Source organism: Salvelinus fontinalis, chromosome 21 (genome assembly GCF_029448725.1).
Source record: "Salvelinus fontinalis isolate EN_2023a chromosome 21, ASM2944872v1, whole genome shotgun sequence".
In the NCBI taxonomy this organism is placed as follows: domain Eukaryota; kingdom Metazoa; phylum Chordata; class Actinopteri; order Salmoniformes; family Salmonidae; genus Salvelinus; species Salvelinus fontinalis.
This window is the reverse complement of record NC_074685.1, coordinates 26084414-26101370: the sequence shown is the minus strand read 5'-3', so window position 1 is coordinate 26101370 and position 16957 is coordinate 26084414. Positions and strand designations below refer to the sequence as shown.

General features: G+C 41.3%; 1 protein-coding gene across 2 annotated transcripts in view; it reads right to left on the bottom strand.

Annotated features, from left to right (window-relative positions):
* Nucleotides 1–16957, bottom strand: part of LOC129818513 (stomatin-like) — a 32897-nt gene that overhangs the window by 3901 nt on the left and 12039 nt on the right. Inside the window, exons 1-5 of one of the 2 annotated variants that reach the window (XM_055874475.1) lie at nucleotides 11931–12741; nucleotides 6083–6155; nucleotides 2675–2757; nucleotides 2345–2548; nucleotides 1146–1280 (exon numbers count right to left, since the gene is read on the bottom strand). In XM_055874475.1, coding sequence (XP_055730450.1) covers nucleotides 1146–1280; nucleotides 2345–2548; nucleotides 2675–2757; nucleotides 6083–6155; nucleotides 11931–12023 — 588 coding nt within the window. In that variant the 5' untranslated portion in view covers nucleotides 12024–12741. Of the gene's footprint in view, nucleotides 1–1145; nucleotides 1281–2344; nucleotides 2549–2674; nucleotides 2758–6082; nucleotides 6156–11930; nucleotides 12742–16957 lie in introns of those variants that run through there. The other variant, XM_055874474.1, reaches the window with a different exon arrangement.

Here is a 16957-nt window from a genome sequence, read left to right as displayed (position 1 = left end):
ACTTAATATAACGTATATGTATATACTGTACTCTATATCATCTACTGCATCTTGCCATCTTTATGTAATACATGTATCACTAGCCACTTTAAACTATGCACTTTTATGTTTACATACCCCACATTACTCATCTCATATGTATATACTGTACTCGATACCATCTACTGCATCTTGCCTATGCCGTTCTATACCATCACTCATTCATATATCTTTATGTACATATTCTTTATCCCTTTACACTTGTGTGTATAAGGTAGTAGTGGAATTGTTAGGTTAGATTACTCGTTGGTTATTACTGCATTGTCGGAACTAGAAGCACAAGCATTTCGCTACACTCGCATTAACATCTGCTAACCATGTGTATGTGACAAATAAAATTCGATTTGATTTGATGTGATTTGGCTACAGTAGAGTTATACCTAGGGGAGAGCAGGCTGGGCGGGTAACAGGTTGGCTACAGTAGAGTTATACCTGAGTTTTGTTAGAGGCAAAGAGTTGTTGCCAGAATAGTTTAAATTGAGAATACTTTTGATTTATTAAAGTCTTTGTCAATGACTTGTTTGTTATTTTCTGTAAAAACTTTACTGGCCAATTAGTCCTGCACCTGGTAATATTGTAAAAAAAAAAGCAACTACGAGAGGTGAGCACCAAAACATCCTGTCTGTCTCCTCACGGTCCGATGCGATTCGGCTTCTTCTTCAGACACATATCAAGTGAATGTAAGCATACAGAGAGTAACCATAGTGAGTGGATGATTAAATAAATCAATCCCAGAGAGCCCTCTTATCTTTAACCAGCAGATTGAAGATGATATCCAATTAGTGTAATGGCCGATGGGAGGAGACTCGGGCAGAGAAGCCCCAGCTTGTGACCTGCTATGCTCTCGGGTTCTTACGATATGACCACTGGTTGCTAAGGAACAAGGGAGATGACGTGTTGACCCGTCAAGAAAACATTTTCATCTGGATGATTTATTTTGGGAGTCAATCAAATCAACAAACGATATAATAGAAGCCAAGTAGGATTTTTCACTCAGAGGAAAAGGATTTAGCTCAACTCAAGGGACTGAAAAATAGACTAAAGACCAATGCCTGTATATTCGAGTGTGTGTGTTACCCTGGTCTGTATGTGTGTCAGTACCGTACCTTTGCCCTGGCCTCGCGGCTAGCCTCGGCCTCTGCAGCCATGGCCCTCTGGAGCTGCTGGGGCAGTTTGACGTCCTTGATCTCCACCCGCTCCACCTTGATACCCCAGTCATCTGTAGCGTCGTCCAGGGTAGTCTGAGGAAACACAGGGGATAAGACACGGAACTCTACATCCAACACGCTCCTTTTGGAACCTCAGGTCACAACAGGCCCAGGGCTCAAAAGTGCGACCATTTTGGTCGGATATGCTCCGAAATATTTTGCTGTGTGACCTGAAATTAAATGCAATTTTAAGAGCAGCAGTGCGCCTAGAAAAAAAAAGTGCCCACTTAACAATTGTTGTAATGATTAGGTTTCGTTGTACCGTTGTTTCCGAGTGCCCTAGAGAAAAAGCAGAGTGCAGATCGTTAGTGTCACGGCTGAACCATTACTACAGAGAAAACTCATTGTTTCTGGCACAAACAGGTGAAAGGTAACTACCCGCACCATTACTAGTGGGTTTTGACCAACATGTCTCGGGACATACACATTGCCACAATCATACCCTGGATCTGTTTTTGTCCCGTGGAATAGATCTAAATGTTTATCCTCATAATTATGGACTATTGAATCACCATCTTATTAGGTTTGCAATCGGAACAAATAATTCCCTCAGACCCCAACCAAGGATTATCCAAAGCCGCACTATAAATTCTAGGATAACCCAAAGATTCCTAGGTGCACTTCCAGACTCCCTCCACCTACCCAAGGGCGGCGGAGTAAGAAAAATCTGTTAACCACCTAACCTTAACCTTGCGTAATACCCTAGATGCAGTCGCACTGCTAAAAACATTGAGGGGTGGAATATACACGGCAGTGACAATAACCAAAGAAAATGATCTCAGGAAGTAATTGTTGAGGTATTCCAGATCGGGAGAAGAAAAGGACTTGAGTTCCTTTACGCTTCCACAATCACACCATGAGTTGTTAATCATGAGAATACCCCTCCACCTTTGCTACCTAGTGGCATTTAGTGAACTCTAGCAACATCTCCTGTTTTATGGCAATTATGGCTTGCTGCAAAGTGTGGTATTAAGTTGCTATAGACTAAATAAAGAACAGACCACAGTGCATTAGAGTACCTGCATGCTGTGGAGTATGGTGTGTGTGTATGGTCAGGTTATGGTCAGAGTGACTGGTAGGATTCTGTGGTCCAGTACCTGCATGCTGTGGGCTATCTCCTCGCGGTCAGACAGGATCTCAGCCAGGTTCTTGGTGCCCAGGACGTTTCTCAAGGTGGTCTGTGCCAGCAAGCGGGTGGCAGCATCAGCGTTGGTGATGTTGGCCACAGCCAGGGTGGCATTCTGAACACGGTAGTACACCACTCCATCAACACTGACCGTCACTGAGTCCTTGGTCAGAACCTGGGGAGAAGGGGAAAATCAGTTACTACTGACATCACTGATCATAACTGGTATTACATGATAAGCACTGATCATAACTGGTATTACATGATAAGAGTAATTAAGGTAATGGGGCGCGGGGTTCACCTCTTGTGGGGGGATGTCGAAGGTGATGGTGCGCATGTCCACATTGATGAAATTATCTGTGCACGGCAGGATGAAGAACAAGCCTGTGGGGTGATGTGCACACACACATGTTTAACAGCAAAGCCTAAAACTACAAATCACGCCTCAGTTCCATTAGTCTCACAACTATTGTACAATCAGTACAGTACAAACCCAGAGTTATGGGCATGATCGTGTGTAAGATACTGTAGCTTAGGCCAAACAGGGGGCTTAAAAGGATACTTTGGGATTTTGGCCTCGCTGATAAAAATCCTGAAGTATCCCTTTAACAGAGGCATTTGCCCCGTGCAACTTTCACTCATGTAAACAGCTCCTTCTTTTTCTAGAATAATTGTTCCCAGTTGGGACTACAGCCAAATGCTAGCTGCTGGCCCTGGTTGTACTGTACTGCAAGTCTGCAACACAGGAGTATGCTCTGAATTCGCCAAGCAAAGCATCATGGGATATGATGGAAAATTCCTTGGATTCCCACCCTAAAAATGGCACTGGTTCACTTAAACCAACTTGGTGCAGAGTAACACCAATGCATAAAGCATCAGGGAAACTTGCAAATGCAATGACTACTGACTAGCCCATAGCCTGACTTATAACAGTTGATTCTGTTCAAAGATATTTTCTGGCAGTTGGACAAGACTTACTAGGGAGGGAGGGGGAAAGACCATAGAGATAATGAGCAGAGTTTAGTTGGCGAAACCAAATATTAAACTCAAGTTTGGTGTTTGTGTCTCCGGGCAGCAGAGGAACTTGAGGGTCCCTTCGTGACAGATGGACACGGTTTATTATTACCCCAGGCTGTGATCATGCGGCTGTTCCGGAATCCTGCTAGATCATGTTTCACCCATGGAGAGCAAGGCTTGAGAGTTTGAGGTCCATAGCCTGGCTATGGTAGATAGACTACTGGGGCCACTTTACAGTTACACTGAAGGTTGGACATATGTATGGCAGTAGCGTATCTTGCACATTGTTAAAGTGTAAATACAGCTAATTAATCAATTATCTTAAGAATGCCACCATCTACTGAGGGTGAAATGTCAACCAAACCCTCAGCACCACTCTTCCACTCCAACTACAAAGAGATAGCATGCCTCTGATCTAGCCTCTCTGCTCAGCTAGGGGGGAATTCCAACACGAATGAAGTGCATATGGAACATAATTCCCTTTATAGACTTTTCTCTCTATGCGTATTCTGACCTTGAACTTAAGCATGCGAATAGCATGCTATTAACCCGCTATTCTTTTGAGGTGGAGAGCAAAGAAATTAAGGTGTGGCAAAGGTGTGTCTACAGATACACCATATTCTAACCTTGACTTAACTCCCTCATAATTCCACCACCTTAATCACAATGAATAAGGTTGAGTAACCTGTCGGTTCGAAGTGGAACAACCTCTACTTTCTTTTTTTTCTAAAAGAAATAACCCCAATGTCCATGCACTGTAATTTACTAATTGATAAGAGCTATTGATAAGAGCTATTGATAAGAGCTAGGTAAATGAGCAAGCCATTTGGATAAGGGGATTGTAAATATAACTGACAATTGTTTTAGATCCATTTTACCTTATGATCACTGGAGACAAATGTCAAACCAGTCATATGGCAGTAAACTGAAGCATATCAACATATCACCTTTTCAACAGTGAAGTTTACGAAATGCTGGCACTATAACTTGCAGGGATGACATTTTGACTCTGAAGTTATAGACTACTTTAGAAATGTGCAAATAACAGGATAGCGCCATATCTACCGAGCTGATTTTTTTTTTTTTTTTCCAGAAGTTTACTAAGAGTTGGTAACAGGCTGATTGGTCGGCTATTTGAGCCAGTAAAGAGGGCTTTACTATTCTTGGGTAGCGGAATTACTTTAGCTTCCCTCCAGGCCTGAGTGCACACACTTTCTATTAGGCTTAAATTGAAGATGTGGCAAATAGGAGTGGCAATATCGTTCGCTATTATCCTCAGTAATTTTCCATCCAGATTGCCAGACACCGGACAACAATAATTCTTTCACTACTTCCACACTCACTTTACAGAATTCAAAAGTATAATTCTTGTCTTTCATAATTTGGTCAGATATACGTGAATGTTTAGTGTCAGCGTTTGTTGCTGGCATGTCATACTTAAGTTTTCTTATCTTGCCAATGAAAAAGTAATTAAAGTAGTTGCCAATATCAGTGGGTTTTGTGATGAATGAGCCATCTGATTCAACTAATGATGGAGCCGAGTTAGCCTTTTTTCCCAAAATGTAATTTAAGGTGCTCCAAAGCTTTTTGCTATCATTCTTTATATCATTTATTTAGCACCTGCATATGGTAAGTCTGAATACCAACTACTGAGAAGTGCGTAGGAAAGGTGTGCATAGGAAAAGCGTACATTTCCTAAGCCTGAATCGGGCCATTAGAGAAATGAGGAGAGCCTCAATTAGGGAAAAAGTTAGCATCAAAGGGTAATATCATTAGAGTAAAGGAAAACATACAAACAGGAAATGCACAAAACAATCTTCCGAATAGGTGGTTGGTAGTAGGCAAAAAAAAGATCAGAGAGAGCTGAGGAGGGATGTTGGTGTTTATTCTGCACTACCAGTACAGTAATATGACTCAGGCCCACTGCTTCTCATCAAGTCATCAGTTTGTACAGGACAGCAGTGGAGCTCTAAGATCACTCATTTAGACAAGAGACTTAGTTTAAGTCTCTTAAGCTTATTAGTTAATTGATTGCAATTGCTGCCAAATTCTGTGACTTGTTAAATAGAGACCTCTCAAAGTATTCCATGAACATCGATCTGAAGACCAACTATTGGTATATTCAGTTTGTCATTCCAAATATACCCCAGACATATTTTACAGTGTTACCAAGGCAAACATCCTACCACACAAACTACGCTTCGGAAAACAAAGACCAGCACTATTTGAATTAATGTACTTGCTGAAAGTATTCCAGTGTGAACCCTGGAACTCGGTTTATGTTCCGTAATTGTGTTTAAACATAAGCTACTGCAGGACAGGAGTGGTTAAACTAGGACACAGGAAGTGCAGAACAGATCCGTGGCAGTGAACTCCATCATAGTGGTTCAACGGAAGAACAATTATAGTGTGGTAACCCACCACAATGTAAAACAAATAGGTCAAACAGATTTACCCCTAACCACATTAACACTAAGTAGGGGCTTGACTCCTCTTCCTAACATACTTTCACAGCTAAGGTGGTTTCAAGACAGGCCCACATCCTGTTTACTGCGATTTTCGTCTATATCATACTCTTAGAGACTAAAATGTAATTTTAAGGGACCTTGAAAGAATCCAAGAATCATAGCTAATAGGCACAGAGTTTCTCCAAGGACGGTGGGTGTGAAGGTGATGATGGGGAGTATGTTACCTGGCCCTTTAGCTCTTCCTCGTAGGATCCGCCCCAGCCGAAAGATGATGGCCCTCTCATACTCCTTCACAATCTGGGAGAGAAAGTAACACAGGCTGGGTAATCATAGTTCTCCCCTCTTTTTTTATATATATATATATATATATACACTGCTCAAAAAAATAAAGGGAACACTTAAACAACACAATGTAACTCCAAGTCAATCACACTTCTGTGAAATCAAACTGTCCACTTAGGAAGCAACACTGATTGACAATAAATTTCACATGCTGTTGTGCAAATGGAATAGACAAAAGGTGGAAATTATAGGCAATTAGCAAGACACCCCCAAAAAAGGAGTGATTCTGCAGGTGGTGACCACAGACCACTTGTCAGTTCCTATGCTTCCTGGCTGATGTTTTGGTCACTTTTGAATGCTGGCGGTGCTCTCACTCTAATGGTAGCATGAGACGGAGTCTACAACCCACACAAGTGGCTCAGGTAGTGCAGCTCATCCAGGATGGCACATCAATGCGAGCTGTGGCAAAAAGGTTTGCTGTGTCTGTCAGCGTAGTGTCCAGAGCATGGAGGCGCTACCAGGAGACAGGCCAGTACATCAGGAGACGTGGAGGAGGCCGTAGGAGGGCAACAACCCAGCAGAAAGACCGCTACCTCCGCCTTTGTGCAAGGAGGTGCACTGCCAGAGCCCTGCAAAATGACCTCCAGCAGGCAGTAATGTTATTCAGTATTGTTGTAATTGTCATTCTTACAAGTATATATATATATATATATATACTTTATATATATAAAAATCGGCAGATTAATCGAAATCGGCTTTTTTTGGTCCTCCAATAATCGGTATCGGTATTGGCGTAAAGAAATCCTAATCGGTCGACCTCTACTCTGTACGCATATGTATATATTCCATAACAAATCTGCCGTTTCCAGCTTACAACATTAACAATGTCTACACTGTATTTCTGATCAATTTGATGTTATTTTAATGGACATAAAATTAGCTTTTCTTTCAATAACAAGGACATTTCTAAGTGACCCCACACTTTTAAACGGTTGTGTGTGTGTGTGTGTGTGTGTGTGTGTGTGTGTGTGTGTGTGTGTGTGTGTGTGTGTGTGTGTGTGTGTGTGTGTGTGTGTGTGTGTGTGTGTGTGTGTGTGTGTGTGTGTGTGTGTATATTAGAGGTCGACTGATTAATCGGAATGGCCGATTAATTAGGGCCGATTTCAAGTTTTCATAACAATCGGAAATCGCTATTTTTGGACACCGATTTAAAATTGTTTTATTTTTATAATTTTTTTTACACCTTTATTTAACTAGGCAAGTCAGTTAAGAACACATTCTTATTTTCAATGACAGCCTAGGAACGATGGGTTAACTGCCTTGTTCAGGGGCAGAACGACAGATTTTTACCTTGTCAGCTCGGGGATTCAATCTTGCAACCTTACGGTTAACTAGTCCAACGCTCTAACCACCTGCCTTACATTGCACTCCACGAGGAGCCTGCCTGTTACGCGAATGCAGTAAGAAGCCAAGGTAAGTTGCTAGCTAGCATTAAAAATATCTTATAAAAAACAATCAATCAATCATAATCACTAGTTAAGTACACATGGTTGATGATATTACTAGTTTATCTAGCGTGTCCTAATATCATCAACCATGTGTAGTTAACTAGTGATTATGTGAAGATTGATTGTTTTTTATAAGATAATTTTAATGCTAGCTAGCAACTTACCTTGGCTCCTTGCAGCCACAGGGTCCTTTTGAAGCTGCGCTCACGTAACAGGTGGTCAGCCTGCCACGCAGTCTCCTCATGGATTGCAATGTAATCGGCGTCCAAAAAGGCTGATTACCGATTGTTATGAAAACTTGAAATTGGACCTAATTAATCGGCCAAGCCGATTAATTACCTCTAGTAAAGAGGCCCATTATCAGCAACCATCACTCCTGGGTTCCAATGGCACGTTGTGTTAGCTAATCCAAGTTTATCATTTTAAAAGGCTAATTGATCATAAGAAAACCCTTTTGCAATTATGTTAGCACAGCTGAAAACTGTTGTACTGATTAAAGAAGCAATAAAACTAGCCTTCTTTAGACTAGTTGATCATCATCATAGAGCATCAGCATTTTTGGGTTCGGTTACAGGCTCAAAATGGCCAGAACAAATAACTTTCTTCTGAAACTCGTCAGTCTATTCTTGTTCTGAGGAAGGCTATTCCATGCGAGAAATTGCCAAGAAACTGAAGATCTCATACAACGCTGAGTCCTACTCCCTTCACAGAACAGCACAAACTGTCTCTAACCAGAATAGAAAGAGGAGTGGGAGGCCCGGTGCACAAATGACCAAGAGGACAAGTACATTAGCGTGTATAGTTTGAGAAACAGACATCTCACAAGTCCTCAACTGGCAGCTTCATTAAATAGTACCCGCAAAACACCAGTCTCAACGTCAACAGTGAAGAGGCGACTCCGGGATGCTGGCCTTGTAGTGTATATGTTTTTTTTACCCCTTTTTCCTCCCCAATTCTGTGGTATCCAATTGGTAGTTACAGTCTTGTCTCATCGCTACAACTCCCGTACAGCTCGGGAGAGGCGAAGTTTGAGAGCCGTGCGTCCTCCGAAACACAACCCAACCAAGCCGCACTGCTTCTTGACACAATGCCCACTTAACCCAGAAGCCAGCCGCACCAATGTGTCGGAGGAAATACCGTACACCTGGCGACCGTGTCAGCGTGCACTGTGCCCGGCCCGCCACAGGAGTCCCTGCCGACCAAACCCTCCCCTAACCCGGACGGCGCTGGCACAATTGTGTGCCGCCCCATGGGTCTCCCGGTCACGGCTGGCTGCGACAGAGCCTGGACTCGAATCTAGAATCTCTAGCGGCACTTGGGAGGCCCCCTCTCCACTTTTTGACAAACTTTTCCCTACACTGGTAATTGAGATATCATATTTAAAGTCTATGAACATACGGAGAAGGAACTGTCAGATGCGTCACAATACACCCTGAACTAGCCGCATTTGGAGCCAAATTTGAAACGGAATACATTTAATACATGCAGCAGGGTGGAAAAAATAAATCTAGGAATTTAAATGCATTTTCGGGAAGGTCTGTGTCCCAATTCATGAATTACATTAAATATATACACTGAACAAAAATATAAATGCAACAATTTGGTCCCATGTTTCATGAGCTGAAAATGTTGTGCACAAAATTGTTTATATTCCTGTTAGTGAGCATTTCTCCTTTGCCAAGATAATCCATCCACCTGACAGGTGTGGTATATCAAGAAACTTATTAACCAGCATGAACATTACACAGGTGCAGTTGTCACACTTGCAGTTGCAGTTGTCACACAATGCCACAGATGTGTCAAGTTTTGAGGGAGCATGCAAGTGGCATGGTGACTGCAGGAATGTCCACCAGAGATGTTGCCAGATAATTGAATGTTCATTTCTCTACCATAAGCTGCCTCCAATGTTGTTTTCGAGAATTTAGAAGTATGTCCAACCGGTCTCACACCTGCAGATCACGTGTATGGCCTTGTGTGGGCGAGTGGTTTGCTGATGTCAACGTTGTGAACCGAGTTGCCCATGGTGGGGTTGTGGTATGGGCAGGCATAAGCTACGAACAATGAACACAATTTGAATGAACAGAGATACCGTGATGAGATCCTGAGGCCCATTGTTAGGCCCATTTTTTTTTTTAAGTACCTGTGCATGCATCTTTAGTAACCCTGTGCATGCATCTTTAGTAACCCTGTGCTTGGCGTGACTGTTATAGGAAGAGCAAAACATTCAATATGCCTGAAATATTTTGATATGCAACCTGGAACAAAAATTTAAGAGGACCAGTTATTCTACTGTGAAGCAAATCTCACATCTGTGCTGTTTCCGAGCAATGTTGTTAGGCTACATTGATCGTTCAAAATAATTTCACTTCACCAAGACGTCCAAGTTCTTCAAGTTTAGCACTCCAGTGCCTTCAGAAAGTATTCATATCCCTTGACTTATTCCACATTTTGTTGTTACTGCCTGAATTCAAAATGGATTATATAGTTGTTTTTTCTCTCACCCATCTACACACAATACCCCATAATGTCAAAGTGAAAAAATGTTTTAGACATTTTTGCTTATGTATTAAAAATGAAATACCGAAATCTAATTTATACCCCTGAGACAATACTTTGTAGAAGCAACTTTGGCGGCGATTACAGCTTTGAATCGTCTTGGGTATCTGTATCAGCTTTGCACAACATGGGTATTTTCTCCCATTCTTCCTTGCAGACTTTCTCAAAAACTCTTAAGTTAGATGGGGGAGCAGCGATGAACATCAATCATCAAGTCTTTCCACAAATGTTCAATGGAATTCAAGTCTGGGCTTTGGCTGGGCAACTCAATGACTTTCACATTATTGTTCTGAAGCCATTCTAGCATTGCTTTGGCTGTATGCTTGGGGTCATTGTCCTGTTGGAAAGTAAATCTTCACCACAGGTTGTTTGCACTCTGAAGCAGGTTCTCAGGATTTCCCTATATTTGGCTCCATTCATTGTTCCCTCTATCCTTGCTAATTTTTCAGTCCCTGCTGCTGAAAAGCATCCCCATAACATGATGCTGCCACCAACATGCTTCACGGTAGGGATGTTGTTAGATGGGTGATGAGCTGTGCCTGGTTTTCTCCAGACATAGCGCTTTACATTCAGGCCAAATAGTAGAATGTTTGTCTCATCAGACCATAGAATCTTTTGCCTTATGCTCTCAGATTTTTTCACATGCCTTTTTGCAAACTCCAGGCGTGCAGTTCTGTGCCTTTTTCTCAGGAGTCGCTCCTGTCTGGCCAATTCCCAATGATGGACACCACTGTGCTCTTGGAAACGTTCAACACTCTAGAAATTGTTTTATACACTTCCCCAGACATGTGACTCATCAGAATTCTCTCTCAGAGATACGGACAGTCCCTTGAACATCATGGAATAGTTTCTGCTCTGACATGCACTTTCAACTGTTGGGGTCGAAAAGTATTCAGACCTCTTGACTTTTTCCATTTTTGTTACGTTACAGCCTTATTCTAAAATGTATTAAATATAATTTTATTCTCAATCTACACACAATACCCAATAACAGGTTTTTCTTTAGATTTTTGCAAATGTATTAAAAATAAAAACACAGGAATATGTTATTTACATAAGCATTCAGACCCTTTGCTGTGAGACTCGAAATTGAGCTCAGGTGCATCCTGTTTCCATTGATCATCCTGGAGATGTTTCTACAACTTGATTGGAGTCCACCTGTGGTAAATTCAATTGATTGGGTATGATTTGGAAAGGCACACATCTGTCTATATTTGCCTACTCAACTTTCAGAACCGGCGCTGGGTAGAATTACTGGGGAAGCCAAGCCAAGTCAGTAAAAAAGCCATATTACAACCTAGGTTGTGATAATTGCGTTGTTTGCTCTATAACCCAATCATTAATACACCACCGTGACATAGAATAAGGCAGAGACAACAGTCATACAGTGGCGGAATAAATTAAATTACACATTAGTTTGTATCATCACAGACCCAGAGAACAACATCTGTCCGAAGTCCACAAAGCAAATATTGCATATAACAAACAGTTACATGACCTACAGTATGGTCCAGCAAGTTACTGTTTTCTATAAACAGCTACTTATTTAGACCCACAGTTACCACAGGCACAATTTAAACATCATCAAATCAACTAGGCTATAATACAGTGAAAACTAACTTAAAGACAATTTAGTCCAATCAATGTTGCTAAATTTCACATGGCTATCCATGGTACTGATTTCTGTCTGTGTGTATGTGCGTACGAGTAAAAACATTTGACTCACGCTAATTGTGAACGCTAATTCCATTCTCTCTTTCATGTTGGCAAAACGGTCTATGGCTCTGTCATATAGTACGCTTTTAGTTTTTGTTGTCATATGCTACTAAACTAAAATGCTTGCTAGCCTAACTTCCTGCCATGGGCAACAATGAACCAGCTAAGTTTGCAAGATAGTCAACGTGAGCGTACTAGGCTACACCTAGGACCGAGGTAAAGTTGGTTTTATATACATACATTCGGACATTCAGACATTCGGCAAAAGCCATTTACAAATGTAAAAATCAATAACTAATTCACCGTTTGTCACAGAATCATCAAACTAGTTATTCTGTCACGGCAGCCTTCCCTCTCTTCACTAAAAGAGGGGGTGAAACAGGGATCGGACCAACACGCAGCGTAGCCAGTGCTTAACATGTTTAATTACAATAAACGTGAACACTTAACAAATAACAAAATAAAAAACCGTGAAAAACCGAGACAGTTCTATTTGGTGCAGACCACAAACACAGAGACAGGAAACAACCACCCACAATCCCAACACAAAACAAGCCACCTATATATGATTCTCAATCAGGGACAACGATTGACAGCTGTCTCTGATTGAGAACCATATTAGGCTAGACACAGAAACAGACAAACTAGACACACAACATAGAATTCCCACCCAGCTCACGTCCTGACCAACACTAAACAAGCAAAACACATAAGAACTATGGTCAGGACGTGACATATTCTATAAATGTCAAACACACTTTTGCAACCTTTGTTTTGAATACAAATTCCAGTTTTGATTTGATAGAAATACATAAAATCTATAAAATGCCATTAAAAGCAGGTATAAATCAATAACGTGTTCACTGATTATGACATAATCATCAAAATAGGTATGATTTATTCTATAAATGTCTAGTATACATTTACAACCTTTGCTTTGAGTAGAAATTACATTTTTGATTTGATAGAAACACATAAAATCTCCAAAATTGCATTTAAAGATGAAGAAATCAACAACTAATTTAGTGATTGTCCCAGAAAAAAGTGAAAATATGCATTTATTTGCAATAACTTTAAAGAAATGTTCATTTCAAGTGCAATTTGTTCTATATGAAGTTAGACAATGTTTACATAAAGTTGTACAACGTTTACAATCTTAAAGTGTATGCCAAATCAATGTTTGCATTTTTAGTGCAACACTTTCATGACACAACAGTAATTTATTTATTTATTCTAATTTAACATCATTTTCTACTTTGGCTTTGTTGAATTCCTTCTTTGTCATGCCCAGACGAGCTAAATGGTACCATTTCCTGAGGTAATAGATTCAACTGTTCAACACTTACAGCCAAATGTTTAATACCCCGGGTATTCCCAGAGCACATTCTGGAAAGTCTATAGATTCAGTGGTCACTTTATTAGGTACAACCTCCTTTGCATCTGGAACAGCGTGAATTCAAAACTGTTGATGAAACTGAGAAAGGAGATAGACTGTTCAAGTTTTTAAGTCCAGTTAGAGTTTATTACAGTCAGTACAAGTTTTTTAACTTTTCTGAGTTACCAAAGACCATCACAGACTGTGCTGTCATTTTGCACATTCTAAAGTCCAAACAAACAGTAACAGAATACCTGAATACTTCTCTGCATGCTTTAGTGTCTAGCAAGCCAAGACCACGGGACTTGGTCTAAGTAGGAGCAATTTATTTTCGTGAATAAGGTGGTGAACCTAATAAAGTGGCAACTGAGTGTAAATATCACAAACATCTCCTTTTGAGCAGTGTCTGTCTGTTATACGTTTGATCAATGGGTATAATGGTAAATCTGATCCCCAAGGTTCTCATAGGCTCACTTAGATATATAGAGTTGGAGGTAAAGAAAAAAATATTCAACTAGGACATTAAAACACTGGCAGAATTCTTTCATCCACATCCATTCACATAAAATATGTATTTTAAAGTATAAATACCCCTCTAAGACCACTGTCTTTCTGGACTTTTTATAAGGTTTGCAAACAGTTATTTCTGCAAGGAATGTGAATTGAAAGAGATTTGGTAATACCTATGTAGGTGACGTAGTTTATACACTGGTATAATAGGTATTATGTGTGATAGTTGCACAGCAGCCTGCTGAATTATGTAGAGTTGATATTGGGCCAGTTGATATTTTGTTTCATGAAAAAATATGGTTTTGTCCTAGTTTTTAATGCTTAGTGCAAGTAGATTGTGGAGGGGTTCACATACAGTTCAGAGGAAAATCATAATGTATTAGCCAAAAAACAAAACATGTACCGTCCACTTCTTATATTTGTGTTTTGTTTTGTTATCCACCCCTGGTATCTTTCAATACCGATGCTAATATACACTGCTCAAAAAAAGAAAGGGAACACTTAAACAACACAATGTAACTCCAAGTCAATCACACTTCTGTGAAATCAAACTGTCCACTTAGGAAGCAACACTGATTGACAATAAATTTCACATGCTGTTGTGCAAATGGAATAGACAAAAGGTGGAAATTATAGGTAATTAGCAAGACACCCCAAATAAAGGAGTGGTTCTGAAGATGGTGACCACAGACCACTTCTCAGTTCCTATGCTTCCTGGCTGATGTTTTGGTCACTTTTGAATGCTGGCGGTGCTTTCACTCTAGTGGTAGAATGAGACGGAGTCTACAACCCACACAAGTGGCTCAGGTAGTGCAGCTCATCCAGGATGGCACATCAATGCGAGCTGTGGCAAGAAGGTTTGCTGTGTCTGTCAGCGTTGTGTCCAGAGCATGGAGGCGCTACCAGGAGACAGTCCAGTACATGAGGAGACGTGGAGGAGGCCGTAGGAGGGCAACAACCCAGCAGCAGGACCGCTACCTCCGCCTTTGAGCAGGAGGAGCACTGCCAGAGCCCTGCAAAATGACCTCCAGCAGGCCACAAATGTGCATGTGTCTGCTCAAACGGTCAGAAACAGACTCCATGATGGTGGTAAGAGGGCCCGACGTCCACAGGTGGGGGTTGTGCTTACAGCCCAACACCGTGCAGGACGTTTGGCATTTGCCAGAGAACACCAATGTTGGCAAATTCGCCACTGGCGACTTGTGCTCTTCACAGATGAAAGCAGGTTCACACTGAGCACGTGACAGACGTGACAGAGTCTGGAGACGCCGTGGAGAACGTTCTGCTGCCTGCAACATCCTCCAGCATGACCGGTTTGGTGGTGGGTCAGTCATGGTGTGGGGTGGCATTTCTTTGTGGGGCCGCACAGCCCTCCATGTGCTCGCCAGAGGTAGCCTGACTGCCATTAGGTACCGAGATGAGATCCTCAGACCCCTTGTGAGACCATATGCTGGTGCGGTTGGCCCTGGGTTCCTCCTAATGCAAGACAATGCTAGACCTCATGTGGCTGGAGTGTGTCAGAAGTTCCTGCAAGAGGAAGGCATTGATGCTATGGACTGGCCCGCCCGTTCCCCAGACCTGAATCCAATTGAGCACATCTGGGACATCATGTCTCGCTCCATCCACCAACGCCACGTTGCACCACAGACTGTCCAGGAGTTGGCGGATGCTTTAGTCCAGGCCTGGGAGGAGATGCCTCAGGAGACCATCCGCCACCTCATCAGGAGCATGCCCAGGCGTTGTAGGGAGGTCATACAGGCGCGTGGAGGCCACACACACTACTGAGCCCCATTTTGACTTGTTTTAAAGACATTACATCAAAGTTGGATCAGCCTGTAGTGTGGTTTTCCAGTTTAATTTTGAGTGTGACTCCAAATCCAGACCTCCATGGGTTGATAAATTTGATTTCCATTGATACTTTTTGTGTGATTTTGTTGTCAGCACATTCAACTATGTATGTAAAGAAAAAAGTATTTAATAAGAATATTTCATTCATTCAGATCTAGGATGTGTTATTTTAGTGTTCCCTCTATTTTTTTGAGCAGTGTATATATATATTTACACAGTATATACGTACACTACCGTTAAAAATGTTGGGGTACCTTAGAAAGAGTGACCCGGTGCACAACTGAGCAAGAGGACAAGTACATTAGAGTGTCTAGTTTGAGAAACAGACACCTCACAAGTCCTCAACTGACAGCTTCATTAAAAAGTACCCGCAAAACACCAGTCTCAATGTCAACAGTGAAGAGGCGACTCCGGGGTGCTGGCCTTCATAGGCCAGCACCATATGGCTTTTTCTTTGCAACTCTGCCTAGAAGGCCAGCATCCCTGAGTTTCTCAGAACAAGAATAGACTGACGAGTTTCAGAAGAAAATTCTTTGTTTCTGGACATTTTGAGCCTGTAATCGAACCCACAAATGCTGATGTTCCAGATACTCAACTAGTCTAAAGAAGGCCAGTTTTATTGCTTCTTTAATCAGAACATCAGTTTTCAGCTGTGCTAACATAATTACAAAAGGGTTTTCTAATGATCAATTAGCCTTTTAAAATGATAAACTTGGATTAGCTAACACAACGTGCCATTGGAACACAGGAGTGATGGTTGCTGATAATGGGCCTCTGTACACCTATGTAGATATTCCATTAAACATCAGCCATTTCCAGCTATAATAGTGATTTACAACATTAACAATGTCTACACTGTATTTCCGATAAATTTGATGTTATTTAATGGACATTTTTTTTTATTTTCTTTCAAAAACAAGGACATTTCTAAGTGACCCCAAACTTTTGAACGGTAGTGTGTGTTACGGTTCACTCTTAGTTTTCCTTATCTCCACTGTGGAATGTTTATGTTGATCCTCTTGGTTGTCTTGGTCCTCTTGATCCATTCACCTGTCTTCTTTGTTAGTCAAGCCTGACCCCTTAATCCTGTAGTTTTTTCCTGTAATCTAATTTAATATGACTGAAGATACAGAATTTTATGCCAGGCCCCTTCTAATAGGGTATAACAGACTCGTTAGAAGTTTGACCACACGCCCTCTAGACGAACTACATGCCCTCTATCAAATCAAAACTGGCATTTTTACTCAAAACAAAGGTTGTAAATGTATGCTAGACATTTATAGAATAAATCACATCTAGTTTGA